The 19,087-nt window shown below is 34.4% G+C and overlaps 1 protein-coding gene across 2 annotated transcripts in view; it reads right to left on the bottom strand.

The window, feature by feature from the left end:
* spg (dedicator of cytokinesis spg) overlaps positions 1 to 19,087 on the bottom strand; it is an 869,351-nt gene that overhangs the window by 616,300 nt on the left and 233,964 nt on the right. For both annotated transcript variants that reach the window (XM_090390789.1, XM_090390790.1), the window contains 2 exons: positions 16,992 to 17,073; positions 1,968 to 2,059 (listed from right to left, as the gene is read on the bottom strand). In XM_090390789.1, coding sequence (XP_090246915.1) covers positions 1,968 to 2,059; positions 16,992 to 17,073 — 174 coding nt within the window. The remainder of the gene's footprint in view (positions 1 to 1,967; positions 2,060 to 16,991; positions 17,074 to 19,087) is intronic.

Genomic DNA, 19,087 nt, shown 5'->3' with positions numbered 1-19,087 from the left:
TTGCTGTCAAACAAACAGGCCATTCTTAAAAGATTTCTATTGAAAGAGAGAGATAGAGAGAGGAATGGAAAATAAAAAAGTCCCTCCCCATTAAATATGTCCACAAATATTTCCCATAACCAGGCAGATTCAAACTCAGGTCTTTTCAACCAAAGGACACTGTTGAAGGACACTGTCAAAAACAGCAAGCTGAATAACATGCTTACTATAAGTAGTCAGACAACAGCAGAGTATTAGGTAGGAGAAGTCTAAGCGATAGCAATGTACAGGTATAAACTGAATTAGGATATTGGAAGCCTGATAAGGACAGAAGAAAAATTGGTAACCTAGACTGATTCTGTAAGAACTGCTTCTGTAAGATTTATCCTTCCCTCAAAAAAAAAAAAAAAATCAATGAAAGTCTACCTGGCTATATACACACTTAATAGATCTTTATTCTAATTAGAAATTTTCTGACTGTCATATCTACAAATATATTTTAGATTTCAGTGTGCTAAAAAAAGACGTGTAATTTGCAATAAAGCCTCTCCATAACTTGAAGAAATTTCAAATTTTTAAAATATATATATACCAGTACACAGTTTTGGATAAATGTAATACCTCAAATGAAGTTCAAATGCTGAAGCTTAAATGCTTAAACAATACACTGACTTAAGAAGAAAATAGGATACACCTTTTTTTTTGAAAGACTAAGTTTGGCCCAAACTTTAGTAATGTTAAAAACAGCACTGAATCAAAATGAAACTATACCATTATTAATAATAAATTTTAGTAACAAATTATGTCCAATAACATAAAGAACAATACAACTACACTAGTACAAAAAAAAAAAAAAATCATATTTCACATAAAAATTACTGATTTCCTCCATCCACTAAAACAATGAAAACAACAAGAATTATTGATATGATTGATATTTTAAAAAGCGCCAAGTGCCAATTAGGACTATAGTTTTTGCAATACATGGTTTTCTGAATTCATTTGATTTAGCAAAAATATTTTTTTTTGAAAACTCCTTTAATTTCAGTTATTGCTAAAAATTATTGCTGCCCAGTTACTCAAAAAGCAGCTTGCTTAAAAATTTTATGAAGCAATTAGCAGCATTTGATATGCAACCATATCTATTATTTCAGGTGTTTATTTTTTTTATTTTTCAAGTTTCTGTTTCTCTTTATTATGAATTTTTTGGAAATAAGAATAAGGATAATTTTTTTTAAAAAAAAATTAGTTTCTAGTATTCAGGTATATTTATACGTTTAAAAAAATGCATTTTTTTCATTGCAAGTTTAGAAACCCATGTTTGGTTCTTAATAAAATACATTCTTCATGCCTCAAGTGGATTAAACTATGTTATGGGGAAAAAAAAGAAAGTAGTAAAATCAGGATTTATATTAGCATCACAATAAGGAGTCAAATATAAACTACTACTTTTTCCCTCCTCCTTTAAATTTGCAGCATGACTGCCAATTTATTTAAGAATACTATAACCATGCAACACAGATTTACCTGACAAATACATAAATAAATTTCTTTATTTTACTCATCACTCATTAATTATTCTCATATTAATTATGAGAAGTAACTTACATACAGGCTGCATTTTACATTGAGAAGAGGAAATACAAAACTAAAGTATGGATAAACACAAGTAAAAATTTTTCTTCTCTACTACACTAACAACTTCCATTTATAATAACATTTTGCATGCCTTAGATAAAACTTAAAAATAATGTCTGGAATTTCTAAGTTCTTTTGCAATTTCTGCATGCAACAAGGGGTGTGTTTACACACACACACACACACACACATCAAATCTTTCACATAACATATAAGCAATTTCAATGCTAGTTTTATACAACTTTACCAGATACTTATTAATAAAACTTCAATAGTTCAAAGCATAAAAGAATTTCTCAAATATTCTAGAAAAAAAATATTAAGAAAAAAAAAAAACACTCTTCACTCACCACAACTGCTCTGTCCAGAGAGTGGATTATACTTATTATTCTGCTTCTTAATAATAAATTCATGTAGCTGATAAAAGTCGTTTTCATTGCACCTGTTGAATAACAAAAATGTCATTTTATTTGATCTATTAGTTTCGAGAATTTACTGATTTTTTTAATGTTCTCTTTCTTTGAAAAATAAATTCAATATTCATAATGTAATTAACATATACAGTAGAACCTCAGTTGTCGAACGCCTCTGTTCTCAAACAATTCGGTTCTCGAACATATTTTCCGAACAAAAAACGCCCTGGTTTCTGAACAGAATTTTGGTTCCCGAACACGCAAACGACAAACACATGCTCAGCTGTAAGGCGGGAAAGCGTCAGTAACGCGGCTGCCTTATTCAGTGCAGAAACCTGCCCGAATCTGCAGTGAGTTTTCTCGATTTTCTTTGTGTTTTTTTTTTCATAAATTATTATTAATTTATTAATTAAGAAACCATGGGGCCACAGAAGAATAGTGATACCAGCAAAGCGAAAAAAAAAAGTTGTTAGGACCACTATAGAGTTGAAAAAAGAAATCATATCCAAACATGAAAATGGCATTCGTGTCTCGAATCTTGCTATGCAGTTCGGTATGGTGAAATCAATGATATGTATAATACTCAAAAATAAAGAGGTGATCAAGAGAGCTGATGTTGCAAGAGGAGTGAAAGTTCTTACTAAACAAAGATTGCATATGATTGAAGAAGTGGAAAAATTGTTGCTGATTTGGATAAATGAGAAACAGTTAGCTGGTGATAGTGTTTCTGAGGCTATAATTTGTGAAAAAGTGAGGCAATTACATGATGACCTGTTAAAGAAAAACCCTGGTACGAGTGCTGATACGGATGTGTTCAAAGCTAGTAGAGGGTGGTTCGAGAAATTTAAGAGGAAAAGCGGCATACATAGTGTGGTTAGGTATGGGGAGGCTGCGAGTTTGAACCGAGAAGCTGCTGAGAAATATGTGCAAGAATTTAGTGACTATGTAAAGGCTGAGGGTTTTCTTACCTAACAAGTGTTCAACTGTGATAAGACCGGCCTATTTTGGAAAAAATTGCCAAAGAGGACCTACATCACTCAGGAAGAAAAAGCACTGCCAGGACACAAACCAGAATGAAGGACAGGCTGACTCTTTTGCTATGTGGAAACGCAAGTGGGGACTTCAAGGTCAAGTCATTGCTTGTGTACCACTCTGAGAATCCGAGGGTGTTTAAGAAAAATAATGTGATGAAAAGTAAATTGCCTGTTATGTGGAGGGCTAATAGTAGGGCTTGGGTAACCAGGCAACTGTTTATTGAGTGGATCCATGAAGTCTTTGCCCCAAGTGTGAGAAAATACCTTCAAGAAAAAAATTTGCGAATTAGATGCCTTCTTGTGATTGACAATGCTCCAGCTCACCCTTCAGGCTTGGAGAATGAGTTACTGGAGGAGTCTGATTTTATCACAGTGAAGTTCCTGTCCCCTAACACAACTTCTCTAATTCAGCCCATGGACCAGCAGGTCATTTCGAACTTTAAGAAACTCTACACCAAAGCACTGTTTCAAAGGTGTTTTGAAGTGACCTCTGACACAGAATTAACACTCAAAGAATTCTGGAAAAATCACTTCAACATCCTCCATTGCTTAAGTATCCTTGACAAAGCTTGGGTGCAAGTGACTTACAGGATAATGAACTCGGCCTGGAGGAAATTGTAGCCAGACTGCGTAGCAGACAGAGACATTGAGGCGGAGCATGTTGCTCTTGTTGATGATACTGTGTCTCTGGGCAAAAACATGGGTTTGGAAGCTGACACTGCTGATGTGGAGGATCACAGAAATGAGCTCACCACGGAAGAACTGGAACACCTTAAGAAGGAGCAGCAAAAGACGGAGGTGGAGGAAATGTCTTCAGACACAGAGGAAGGGATTGAGGAGGTTCCTAGTTCTTTGATCAAAGAAATGTGTGCAAAATGGGGTGAGGTGCAAAGTTTTGTGGCAAGATATCAACCTCACAAAGCTGCAGCAAACCGCATCATAAACCATTTCAATGATGACATGTCTCACTTCAGAAACATTTTAAAATGCAGGCAAAAACAAATGTCATTGGACAGGTTTTTAGTGAGACAGAGGCCTAGTGTGTCTCAAGCAGAGTCGACTAGTGCCAAGAGACAGAAAAGAGAAAGAGAAAAAACCCCAGAAGGACAGTAACCTGATGTATTTTATGGAAGGGGACTTCCCTTACTCACCTTCTTCCACTTATGCCATCAACTCTCCTCCATATGTATAGTTAAAGTGAAGTTAAATTTTCATTTTTATTTTATCTATTTATTGTGTTTATTCTTTTTATGTAATATTTTATGCATTTTCATTATGTTTGTATACGATCTTATGCACGAAGTACTGTTGTAAAGGTTTAAATAAACAATCATCTGGGTTTCGGGAATGGATTAATCCATTTTACATTAATTCTTATGGGAAAATGGTTTCAGTTTTCGAACAATTCGGTTTCTGAACAGCCTTCGGGAACGAATTAGTTCAACAACCGAGGTTCCACTGTATGAAGAAAATATGTACTATTTATTAGTAAAGTTCTACTACCACTGCAATTAGTAACTAACTACATCTTTACACTAAAAAATAAGCTGACAATATGCATGTATTTACTTAAGTGCTGGTTTAACAGAATGAAGTGCTGGTTTTATGATTTAACAGAATGAAGACAACACATAGAAATAAGTAGACAATGGTTTAATGACTTCAATATTATAGATATCACTAGGGTATAATATAAAACAACTAACATTATATAAAATAACTGGTAACACAAAATGTGGGAATGATTACACATAAAACCTAAAGTTCTTGGAAGGACATTCATTCTCTATGGTCCCTACTAGGAAACTGGGACCACTGAGTGAGAGGTTTAAGAATTACAGTTTTCCTATATTTTTTGAGAGTTCACTCTGCAATTTATTGAAGTTAGAATGATTTTTAAGAGACTTTACGAGATTTTATATTACACTCCAAAACATCTTATAACTGTACTTCTGCTCTATTTTGATCAGAAAGTTGATAAGTGATCAGTTTGTTTTCTCTTCTACCTATATCTAACAAAGATATAGGTAGAAGAGAAAGGGGGAGGGGTGTAAATATAGTATCCCAAGTAACTGACTGAAAGGGAAACAGTCATTAAGGATGCAAAGGTACTTTGAGCTGAGGGGACCCACAATGCTTGTATACTAATACAAGGACAAAGAACACAAGTATGAAAGGAGAACTGCTGATGATAGCAATAAATTGACCAATGAGAGTAGGAATTTAGCAAGAAGGCAGTAGCAGGATAATGAAAGCGTATTTCAGGCTATCCGAAGCGATACAGAAAACAGCACAAAATATATAGATGACTGCTGCTATACTACAGTGGAAATGGAATGCACTGGCAAATTAACTCAATGGGTACAGGGCAAATAATCATCATGAGAACAGATGAAATTTATTATTCTCACGACATCTTCATGGAGTCCCATGACTCAGAGGGAAGCCATTCTGCACTATATGATCCACTGTTCTACATTACACTATCTACTAAATGCTACACAGTAGCTGCCTTAACTACATGTATTCTCAGCCTGGTTCACCTGCTTTGTCATTGGAGAAAAAACACTGCTGTTAGAACATCCTTATGAGACTAATTCATTTTCAACCTTGTGTTGTGATGAGAATCAAACTCAGGACTTTTTCAAATTAAGGGTGCAACATTATTCCAATGGATTTCAGCACCTATGAATCTACTGAGAGAAAATTAATACATGTGACTAAAGGAAACCAATGTATGAATGTGATGAATCAGGTGAAAGCATTACAGGATTTTCCCCTAACCAAAGTTCCCCTTGACTGGGAGACTGTTTTGACTTGGGAGATAGCTAAAAAGTAATTATGACAAACTTAAAAAAATACAGCTTCAGAAACTCTGCAAGACAAAGACAGTAGTAGTGCAAGGGAAATGGTCAAGAGATTAAGAATATATCAGAAGGGAGTTAAAATGGTTGAACAGCATCATTAATGGAACGATCATTTCCTCCAGGCATATACAGAAGTAAAAGGAGTTGGGTGAATTTCGAAATTTTCTCCATATGTAGAGCTTAATAAAGAATCCATTACTATACATTCTAAGTCCACCCAATATCAACAACTCATGTTAAACAAGAACAAAAGAAAATCATAGATATCAGGTTCATTGTGGATGGACTGAACAATGATGATATCATTGTTGTAGTCCATCCACAATGATGACATTTCCATCTCTAATGTGCAAAATACCACATCCACTTTTCCAGAAACTCAAATTTCATCTTCTTAAACTCATCTCTATTTTCAAACTTTTGGACTTTTTCATCCAAAGGTGGTATTTATGCATATGTTTTCTCTGACATAACCAGGTCACAGTTTCAAACTTAGAATTTTCTCTTTTTGTCTTTATTGGATAAAAATCCCTTTCTCTTACATGAACAATTTCATTTTTCGTCTCTATCACTTTCCCAATAACACAAACCATTCTGAACTTTTTCATTTTCTTTCTTTAATTGTTCAAGTTCTCCATTCCAGCTTTACTAATAGTGAAGCAATCTTCCTCAAATACTTTAACGTTAATAATTCCACATGGCTTTCATTTTCTAACTGCAATGATCCAGCAAGTCGAAATAGAAAGTAGAAATAGAAATATCAATAAACAGAGATAGAAAGGCATTTGCAAATTCTAATATTCTCGAACATGCTGTGTTCACTACAAGAATACCAGATAACCTGAGAGCTCTCCAAACAGTATATCACACCAGTTAGTACACTGTGGACGAACAAATTAGCACAAGGAAAAGAGTGAATAGCACATTTAACAGACCATTATTTCAACCTAAAAAATATTATAGATCATCGTCAGTGACATCAGAGTTTCAATACAAAGTAGAACAAGAACACTTGATTATTTAAAACAGTAAGAAACATGTCATGATATACATAGAGCAATGCAAAAGGAAACATTGCATTATCATTATTACTATTAATTAAAAAAAACTTATTGATGTGTGATTAAAATAAGACTCTCCCACTTTTTGTTACCGAGAGGCAGTCATTCTGCTTTAGGTTTGGATGGTGGAGTAAGGCTTCAGTACTTTCTTTAAACAAATGTTTGAACTTATGACGGCAACAATGGAATAAGTGTGTTTCAGACCATAGGATATTGTGGTTGGTATCAATTCCATACTGTGCTATGCCATATTTCTCAGACTTTTTATTGACAATGTAGGATAGGCATTCTTACATTATTTTCTCTGCTGAATATCCAGTTTGTCCAAAGTAAGAAAAGCACATTGAACTTGGTGGATACCAGGAAGATCCAGGGAGGATCATTTATCTTAGGGAGATGAGAGACGTGCGAGAGTTTGCTGAAAGGAATGAATGTAGCAACTAGATTTTTAAGGATTCTATAGATTGGTTCTAAAATAATGGTATTATTTAAAGATATTAACAACCTATACTATAAATTAATTAGAAAAAACTTTTAATTAATACTTCCAATATTTTGGTAAAGTCAAATTGCCATCTTAAGGGAACAAAGAACAAATTGATACGTGCATGCAGACACTACATAGGGTAAGTAACACTGAAGTGGAAACAACAAAGATAAGGTCCACAGTCCTAAAATAGTGCTCCCCATAGTGGGCTGGAATTGGTGTTCTTGGCTGTTGAGCTGAAGTTCTTAGGATCAGTGTTCCTAGATTTTTCAGATGTGCCTAGGATATATGGGGTGGTAACAGATTTGGGAATTAGTGAAACAAGATGGTCTAACATGGGAAAACTAGAAAAAGATGGCTTTACATTTGTATATTCTGGTGGAGAGAAGCATGAATATGGAGTGGGTTTCATGATTAAGAAAGACATCTTTAAATGTGTAATGGGGCTGTGGCCCATAAACAAAAGAATAATACTTATTAAATTAGCCATAAAGCCTTTTAACATCATAATTATCCAGGTTTATGCCCCTACGATGACTCACAATGATGAAGAAATAGAAGATTTTTATAATAACTTACAAAAATCTGTAGAATATGTAAAATCAAATTAGATACTCATAGTGATGGGTGACTTGAATGGGTGATGCTGACTCAAAATGATGAAGAAATATGTAAAATCAAATTAGATACTCATAGTGACGGGTGACTTGAATGCAAAGGTTGGAGAAGGGGAAGAAAATCTAGTTGTTGAAAATTTAGAGTAGGCGACAGAAATGAAAGAGGTGAGAGACTGATACAATTCTGCATTCAAAACAACTTGCACATAATAAATACTTTCTTTCAACATCCAAAACACAGACTATATACTTGGACAAACCCAGATAACTCTATAAGAAACCAAATAGATTTCATAATGATAAATAATAGATACAAAAATAATATAACCAACATAAAAACATACCCAGGTGCTGATATAGGTACAGACCATAATCCTGTTGTGTCTACTTTAAAAATTAAACTAAAAAAAATTTCTAAAAACAATCATACTGAAAGCCTTAACTTCACAGCTCTGAATATACCTGACAACATAATGGTGTTTAACTCAGAAATTAGATCATGTAGGATATAAAAACAGAGGAAATTGAAAACAGGTGGTCAAATTTTAGAAGTGCAATATATAAGACAGCTAACGAGGTTACCCCCAAAATTAAATACAATAAGAAAAAACCCTGGATGACTGAATCAATACTAGAACTTATGAATGAAAGAAGAAAAAAGAAAAATACACAACAGTATAGAATACCCAGTGAAATTATAAAAAATGAAAATGCAGGAAGGCTAAAGACAAGTGGCTAAATGAAAAATGTAAAGAAATAGAGGAATTGGACAAGAAACACAATAGTAAAGAAATGCATAAATCAATCCAAGCCTGACAAATAAAAAGAAAATTTTCAACATTGATCCTTCTATAAAAGATCAAAATGGAAAAATGCTACTAGAGACACAAGATATCATAAAAAGATGGAAAGAATATGGAAAAGAACTGTTTGACTCTGATTGCACATATGCACCAGATATACAAAATATGGATGGTGAACCAATTACATATGATGAAACAGAATACACTTTAATCAAATGAAAAACACCAGGTAAAATACCAGGCCCTGATCAGATCCCTATTGAATTGCTAAAGAAAGTAAATGAAAACACACTTAATGACCTAAAGGTTATTTTTAATAACATCTACGATACAGGAAACATCCCTGATGATCTAAGGAAATACATCTTTGTCACTATTCTCAAAATTCCAAGAACTTTTGAATGTACAGAATATAGACTAATAAGTTTAACAAGTCATGTTACAAAATTACTACTGAGAATAATCCTAGAAAGAATAAAAGGCAGTTTGTCAGTAGAAATAGAAGACACTCAATCAGGTTTTCAAAAAGACAAAGGTACAAGAGAAGGAATCTTCAATTTGAAAACATTATGTGAAAGAAGCCTTGACAACCAGAAAAGCATATATCTTTGTTTTATTGATTACACCAAAGCATTTGATTCAATAGATCCCAAGAAATTAATACATATCCTACAGAATAATGGGTTAAAAGAAAAAGATTCAGGTATACTTACAAATACATACTGGAATCAAATGGCCTCAATAACATATTCTGGCAACTTTGAAATCAAAAAAGGAGTAAGGCAAGAATGTGTCTTATCACCCTTATTGTACAATATATATAGTGATCAAGTTTTTAAAAATATTTCAGAACTGAAGGGTGTAAAAGTCGGAGGTAGGAACTTCAACAACTTCAGGTAAGTGGATGACACAGTCCTTATAGCTGAATCTGAAGATGATCTTCAAAACTTAGTCACAGAAATTTACAACAGAAGCTTAGACATGGGACTAATTATTAACCTAAAGAAAACAAAGTGCATGATTATATCAAAAGAACCAATAAATAAGAAACTAAACATAACTGTTAACAAAAAGAAAATTGAACAGGTTCAGTCTTTTATATATTTGGGACAAATGTTTTCAGATAGAGGAACTTCCCTTAAAGAAATAAAAGGAAGAACAGAGATAGCAAGAAAAGCCTTTTCTGATATGAAAACTGTTCTAACATCCAGAGACATTAATATAGACACAAGAAAAAGATTAATAAAATGCTATATCTGGTCAAGTCTTCTCTACAACAGTGAAACTTGGACTCTAAATAAAGAAGCAGAGAAAAAATTAGAAACTTTTGAAATGTGGACCATCAGAAGAATGTTGAAAATACCATGGACAGAGAAAATGAAAAACGAAGATGTTTTAAAGAAAGCAAAAATGAAAAGAACATTAATGAAAATAATTAAAGAGCGAAAACTTAAATATTTTGGACATCTAACTAGACAAGAAGGCATTCAGAAATTAATATTAGAAGGGAAATTGGATGGAAAAAGAGGGAGAGGTAGACCCAGGAGAATGTGGTTTGAAGACATTAAGGACTGGACTGGCTTGAATTACCATAAATGTTCCAGAGCAGCAAAAGAAAGAAAAAAGGTTCCATGACATGGTTGCCAACCTCCTTCTAGGGGATGACACTTGAAGAAGAAGAATAGATTTGGCATAGTCTCTGTTCTGGACTGGGGGGAGGTAGAGAAGTGTGGTTTTGAGATTTTATATCTTCTTTGATTTGGTGGGGGTTAAAATTGCTTTAATTCACTGAAGGCATTCTGCATAAGCTTCTCTCTGATACGGGAACAAATTGGCACATATGCATTCTACTCACCTGCAGTAACCAACTACAAGCTATGCTTGCACTGAAAGAAGCACTTGCCATTATGCTGAATACTGATCTCTGGATGATCCTCTCAGACATATCTGATGCTTCAGCTACCATAGAATTCCAAAAAGAAGAAAGTAAGCACACAGTAAATTTGAAAAACTACTAAAAATTCTACTTATAAGCCTCAACAACCACTGGAAAAACTTGGAAAAAAACCTGTCGTCTGTCACATTCAAACCAGAAGCTGTTAGAGCACTCAGTTATGGCTAAAACTATGGGATTCCTACCCATTTGACTAGAAACAATATCAGACTGGATATACTACTACTACTCCTTGGCATTACAGTCCATTTAGGACCTGGGCCTGCCTCAGGATAGCTTTCCATTCTTCACGATTCTGTGTCTTGCTCCTCCAGTTCTTTACTCTCATTTTCTTTAAATCATCCTCCACATCGTCAAGCCATCTCCTTTTCGGTCGTCCTCTGGACCTAGATCCACCTGGTCCAGACATGAAGACCTTTTTTACGGCTCTATTATCTCCCATTCGCTGAACATGTCCTAGCCATCTCAGTCTTCTCACCTTTATTTCAGTAATAATATCCACTTCGTTGAATTTCTCCATTATTTCTTTGTTATTCCTCACTCTCCAAAGTCCATTCTCATTAATTGGGCCAAAGATCTTTCTTAATACTTTTCGTTCCCATATTTGTAATTGATTTTGATCTCTCTGGATCATTGTCCATGTTTCGCAGCCGTACAAAAGCACAGGTTTGAGGATTACTTTATATAGCTGGATTTTACTTTTTATCGAAATCAAATTCGATTTTAATAGTGGTTGAATACTATAATAAGTTCTATTTGCAGCAGCTATTCTATAGGTAATTTCAACTGACATATCATTACTTTCTGTTATTACTGAACCCAAATATTTGAAATGCTGGACTCGTTCAAAGGTTTCTTCATCTACTGTGAAACTTTAGCTGTTTCCCAATTTTTATTTATCTCTGGCAACAATTAAGTATTTTGTTTTAGTTTCGTTTGTTTGTAGTCCCATTTTCCTTGCCTCCTCTCTCATTTGTCTATAACCTTCTCTAAGGCTTCTCTCAGTCCTTGCAATACAGTCTACATCATCCGCAAGAGCCAAAAGCTGTAGACTTCTATTCATAATAGTTCCACCTCTGTTTATAATTACATTTCGTATTACCCTTTCAAGACATAGGTTGAAAAGCATTGTTGATAGTTGATCTCCTTGTCGTAATCCTTTGGTAATCCTGAACTCAGGTGTGAGTTCACCCTGTATTTGCACTCTACCCATGGTATTTCTGAGTGTCATTTTAACTAATCTTATCAGTTTAGGTGGAATTTGGAATTCCTTCATGACTTTAAATAGCTTATCTCTATCGATGTTATCATAGGCTTGTTTAAAGTCCACAAACAAATGGTGCAGATTGATATTGAACTCGTAGCATTTCTCCATTATAGTTCGTACTGTAAACATCTGGTCTGTTGTTGATCTATCATACCTAAAACCACATTGGTAGTCGCCCAGCGTTTTTTCTATAAAGGGTTCTAATCTAGTTGCCAGTACCCTTGCAAATATTTTGTAAATTACTGCTAACAGTGATATTCCTCTATAATTTTGGCACAGAGACTTGTCATTTTTCTTATGTATAGGAACGATAATAGCAGTGTACCATTCAGTAGGCATAGATTCAGTTTCTCATACCCCTGACAAGCACTTATGTATTTTGATTAATAGTGACTGCCCACCATATTTTAATAGCTCAACTGGTATTCCATCTTCACCAGGTGCTTTATTATTTTTCATTCTCTTTAGGGCTAATTCCACCTCGTTTAATTCTGGTGCTTCCTCTGTCTCAGCTTTTCCCATACTTGCCAGGGGTTCGTTAAACTCGTTTTCTTCTGGAACGTCATTTTCTAAGCTTGTTTTGTGCTGAAGCAGATCTTCAAAATATTCTGCCCACCTTCTCAAAATGTCCTCCTTTCCACTGAGCAAGTTTCCCTCATGGTCTCTGCAGAAAGTTGTTCTGGGTTGAAATCCGCCTTTAATTTCCTTTATCTTATTATACATTTTCTTAATTTGTCCTGTATTCTTCAAAATCTCAATTTCATTTAGCCTCGACTTTTCCCATTCACGTTTCTTTCTTCTACAAATCTTTTTGGCTTGTTTTCGTTTTTCTCTATATTCATTCTCATTTGCTCGAGTTTTTCGTCCAAGCATCTTTAGACAAGCTGTATTTCTGTCTTCAACACATTTTCTACATTCCAAATCATACCATTCATTTCTTTCATCTTTGTTTCTGAATCCCAGGACTTCTTCAGCCACTTTAGAAATTTTATTCTTAGTCCATTCCCATTTTTTATCTATAGTCATATTATTTATATGTTCATCCTCATTTATTTCTTCTCCCAATCTGTCAATATATTTTTGTCTGATTTTTCCATCTTTTAATTTTTGGATGTCATATCTTGGTGTTCTCTTTCCTCTACCTACTTTATTAATTTTTATCTGTTGTTTATATTTAATTCTTAACAAGTAATGATCCGTATCACAATCCGCTCCTCTAAAACTTCTTACATCAATGATATCTGTCGCATGTCGTCTATCAATCATCACATGATCTATCTGATTTTCCGTTTTTCCATCTGCCGATCTCCAGGTAACTTTATGTACTTTTTTATGTGGAAAACAGGTTGTACACATGATCATATTTTTGCTACTTGCAAAATCAATTAGTCTCATGCCATTTTCATTACTTTCTTCGTGTGCGCTATCTCTTCCAATTGTTGGTCGGAAGGTCTCTTCCTTTCCTATTTTGGCATTCATGTCTCCTAGAACCATTTTTACATCATGTTTCGGTGCCTGATCATGTATCTTCTCCAATAATTCATAGAAATTCATCTTGTCTTCTTCACAAGAGTCCTCAGTTGGTGCGTGTGCACATATAAGTGAAATATTGAATATCTTAAACTTTATTCTCAGTACACAAAGTCGTTCATTAACTGGTCTAAAATCAAGAACCAAGTGTTTCCATTTTTTATTAACCAAAAATGCGGTGCCAAAGGCTTTTTGATCTCCTCCACTGTAAAAAATAGTATGTGTTCTGGTATCAAATATGCCACTTCCTTTCCATCTCACCTCCTGCAATGCTGTTATCTGCACTCTATATCTCTGTAGTTCCTCATACACTCTCTTCAATGTTCCTGGTCTGTTCAGGCTCAAGACATTCCAACTTCCAAACCAATATTCATAATCCTTTTTCTGTTGTCCAAGTTGTTCCGCGAAGTACGTCTGGCTAATTTTCCTTTTGACTTTCTTAACAAATGAGTTTTTACAGGACAGGGTTGTTAGCCCTGCGCCCAACCTTACAAGAAGGAACCCGGCTATACCCCCGGGTAATGGGTACCCATTTTAGTCGCCTTTTACGACATGCATGGGCTACATTGGGACTATTCTTTAACCCTGGTCACCACACGGGGTATTCAGACTGGATATAGAAAATGCAAAAGTGCCAATAGGCAATCTCTACCCAAAAGAATATCAAGTACTAGCTTAAATGAATAATAATAAAAGATTATAATTACCAAAGTGGATAAAGGAAATGCTACTGTAGTCCTTAACATGATTATACACAAAAACTTACCTCCCTGCTTAAGGATCACTTTGTTTACCACCATTTGGACTATGATCCTACAGCCATGCAAATCAGAACCTTCCACAGGCCCCATAAAACTCTTGGCCTGTGAAGATTACAAATAAACTTAAACCACACAATTCAAGACATATTGTGGATGGCACTGATTCACCCACATACAAAATCATCCAATATACTGGCAACATCACCTCACACATTAAAAACTCTGACCACTTTAAGACCAGTGTAGAAAACCTAACACTTCAACATGCTGACATAATGGTCAGTTTTGATGTCTCTTCTCTCTTCACTAATTCCTTTGAAGGACACCTTGGACCTCATCCAAACACAATTCCCTCCCAATATTTTTTTTTCTTGAATAATGTTTGTGTATTTTAGTGTACAGTTCACATCTGAGAGCTGCTCAACTTTTATTTGCTTTAAATGTTTTCTTTAAATACTTTCTTACATGTTCTTCTTTTCAATATAGGGAGAGTGGATGTTGAAAGTGGCAGTGAATGTGTGTATGAAGACAGAGTATATTGCGATGTGGGTGGAGAAGTTAAAACTGAAGAGACTTCCATAACATTGAATATAATATATCCACTCTCTCCAGAGAGGATGCCAACAAACACCATGTGGAAGTCTCTTCTATACTAATGAAAGCCAAATTTCCTCCTTCAAATATTTCTTTAGCAGAAATTAAAGCTCAAAAATTGTTACGATGCAACAAGCATCTCGTTATTACAAAAGCAGACACTGGAAAAGCCACTGTTGTAATGGACTCTGCAGAATACTTAAAGGAAAATATCTGTTTTGCTATCTGACAGATCCACTGAGTAAGGTATTTTCTTTGGAACTACGACAAATTCATATCCTTTTGATAGAATAAGAATTTCATTTTCAGTTAATGGGCATTATCTGGTATAGTAGGAGGCGGACTTTGCTATGGGGAGTCCACTCTTGCCAACTTTTATCTAAAATATCTAGAAGAAATTATTATTTTCAACTACAGCTTCAACCTTCATTTTGGATAATACATTACATAAACGACATGTTTGCCATGTGGCCCCACAATGAGGATAACTCACCTGCCTTTCTAGAAAAATAATGGTTAAACATGATAACTAAATACTTAAGAAATTGACAGCGTACACTAGAAATTTAAATTAAACCAACTTTAATATATACTTTCCGATATTTCGGCAACATCACGTTGCCATCTTCATGGGAACTTAAGATAGAGAAATGTGCACGCAAGTATTACATAACACCAAATGAGAAACGAAGCGAGGAAGCTACCATCTTCCTAAAGTCCTGATGGTGCCTCATGGCAGGCTATATTAGGTGTTCTTGGCCTTTGGGATGAAGTTCTTCTGATATATGTTTCCCAAATTTGGGGCAGTCTCATGCATCCAAATTTGTTGAGGTTTGGGGCTGATTCCATGAATAGTCTTTCATATTTGAACTTGCTGCGGTGTATTACTGTGGCTTTCCTCCACCTTATTCTGTGGCGAGTATTCAAAGCATGGTCTGCAAGCCCAGAGTGGCTGTACTGGTGAAATCAGATGTAGTCCTTGTGTTCTGAGATTCTGATATTTGCTGTCCTGCCTGTTTGGCCAAAGTAGGACAATTTACAGCTGCAAGGGACCTGGTATACACCAGGTAGGTCTAGGGGAAGTGGTCGGTCTTTAGTGGAGCGGATAAGGGATGCCAATTTTCTATGTGGTCTGTAACAGGTGGTCGTCATGTTTTTTTAGGATTTTGTTGATTTTTTTCCGATGTGCCTCGGATGTAGGGAATGGTGATGGATTTAGAGTAATATTTTTTTGTGAACAGGGGGAGGTGGATAACCGGTTTTAGTATTTTTTTGGATTTTTTTTTTTTTTGGGGGGGGGGGGGGTAGCCATTGGCTGAGAAAGTGTTAAGGATGTGATTTAGTTCAGTGGTTAGGGCTTGGTCATTTGAACAAATTAGTTTTGCCCTGTTGAATAGTGTCTTAATAACTCCATATTGTTGTGTGTGTGTGGGGGAATTGTTGGTGAATGTATCTGCCTGTATGTAGGAAAATGATAGCTTCCTCGCTTCGTTTCTCATTTGCTGTTATGTAGTTCTTGCGTCCACATGTCTTTATCTTAAGTTCCCATGAAAATGGCAACGTGATGTTGTCGAAATATCGGAAAGTATATATTACAGTTGATTTAATTTATATTTCTAGTGTACACTGTCAATTCCTTAAGTATTTAGTTATAATACCATATAGTGTATAAAATACCACCATAAGGCTATATCTGAGTAAGCTATCTTGGTAATAAAAACAGAGCCAACATGAAATAACTACCTGTGAATTTTTTGGTTGCATATTAGTGTAGAGTATGAACAAAAACAAGAATTTAGTTCCTTGTGAATTATAATGCATTATTCTAAATCAAGCAAAAAAAAAAAGAAGTAGGCAAATTTATAAGTTTCTCTTAACAGAACTTTGTTTGGAAAAAAAAAAGACATTAAAAAACAAAGAGATATTGCTTATGCAAGTCTGTAATTTATTTCAATTTCAATGACTGTGTAAGTGGAAATAACTTACGTAAAAACTTTGGCCTGAAATTTCTCTTCATCTTCTAGCAGAGTATCAGCATTTTCCAACAAAAATTCTCTTAGTCTGAGTACTATAAAAAGAAAGTAAAGAAACTAAACTGAAACAGAAAAGTAAAATGTGTTATGCAGAACTAATGCAAATACATTTTTCATAATAACAATGCTTATGTGCTCACACAATTTATATACATGTGCTGAGTTCTTTTGTCTCACCTTCTGCATCATGTTTTAAGTAGAGATCTTGTTGCAATATATTTGTGATGAAATCTACATAATGAAAAATAATATAACACTTCATAAAATGGCAGTGATCATTGATAAAAGATTATGCCTGGTAGTAATGAGCACATGAACTGATATTAAAAATAAAATAATGAAATAAAAGCTGTTTAACAGAAATACTGTCAAGATGAGAACACTGTTTCAGGGATTTACAACCCAATTAGATTGAGATTTACAGCCCAAATAAGATTCTACAGGGAGCTTAACCGAAAAAAAATTCACTAAAATGTTGGATGAAATGTGTTAAACCATTACCCCTCCAACTGGCCAGGATGTATATATATATGTCCAGCTAAATCTAGATACGATTCAATACACTTGTTGAAAGAACATGGATAATGGATAATAAGTGCTGTTCTGTCCTTTAGAAGGTGCGATAATCCTTCATGCTGTAAAGAACACTTAAACAGATTATCTCACGAAGCCGAGTCTCATTTCTCTATAACAAGGAACATATTTCCTTGTTTTATGCTGGGCAATTGGACTCTTAGTTATATTAGAGAAACTAAAAATATAGAAATTATTTTTCGTTTCTCTTTTTATTGTACAGTTTATAATTCCAGGACAAAATATAAATCCTTGCATACTTTCTTCAGTTAAATATTGCATTACCTTGGAGAACCAATGTTTAATGTTTTTGTGTTAATTTTGTCTAATCGCTTACTTGACAGAACATTTTTCTTTGTTTACAAAAAATAAATTCATGATAATTATTTGAAATATTAAAAAAAAAACCAGCTGCCGATGTCCTTGATTATGTTATCTTTGTTCAAAATCATATTTTGAAGAATAATTCACAGATTTTAAATATGCCTATTATAAGATTTTTTTTTTTGTAAATAAGAATACAGTTTGCCAAAACTTTGTCTATTAAATTTTCATAGCAGTGTGTGTGCCACAGATTGGAAATTTTCAAAGTAGCACGAATATTTTTTTTTATTACAAAACAGCAAAGTTTGATAATAAATATTTGCGCTACAATAAAGTTCGACAGATTGAACAATATTATTGCATTATTTCTTTTCTCCTGTGGGAGAAAAGAAAAACGGTAAAATATCACTCGTATAATTATAGCAAATTTTCTATTGGCAAAAATAGTAAGAAAATAATTATTTGCACTTTCATTTCAAAACACAAAAAAAGAACATTGTAAATTCACCCAATGAAAAAGAAAATACTATTTTTCTTCTGTTATTATCTGTTTTTTTCTTGTAGTAGAAAGAAGAAATTATGGCACATATTTCTTTTGTCAATACAAGAGTGTAAAAATCTGTAAATTGATTATATCATAGCTGATAGAGAATTCATGCCAGAAAAAATATTTATAGAGTTCTAACATCAGCAGATATAACGACATTTTCTTCTAGTTTAGATATGTGACATTACTGAAATAGTGTCCGTGCAATTAGCCTAGTGGCTGTGCGCTTTGTAACCATATGACTGGGGAAGGAATGTCCCAGGTTTGATTTCCGTTGAAGACGTGACGAATATGAGGATCTTCCTCAGCCATAGCCAAGTTAGCTGGTCTTGGGTGTGGGCAGTAGGGTTTTTTCTGCCAGTTTATCTGGCGTTTTTCATCCCGCAAGCAAGCAAACCGGCCCCGTGAACACACATGGATCTACAGCCATAAATACTTAATCCCCCCATGAGGGGGCTCAACTCGCCCCAATAGAGACGGGGGAGAAAAAGGGAGGAAACTCCATACAAATAAATAACTAAATAAATTGAAATAGTTAAACTTTTGCTACTATTTTACACTAAACTGCATGAGCATGTTCCCAAAGTGATTTATGTTTGTAACAA

The sequence above is a fragment of the Typopeltis vanoorti genome, chromosome 3 (assembly GCF_054136105.1).
Source record: "Typopeltis vanoorti isolate ZY-2024b chromosome 3, IOZ_Tvanoo_1.0, whole genome shotgun sequence".
Classification (NCBI taxonomy): Eukaryota; Metazoa; Arthropoda; class Arachnida; order Uropygi; family Thelyphonidae; genus Typopeltis; species Typopeltis vanoorti.
Note: the sequence above shows the minus strand (reverse complement) of the source record. Positions and strands in the feature narration are given on the sequence as shown.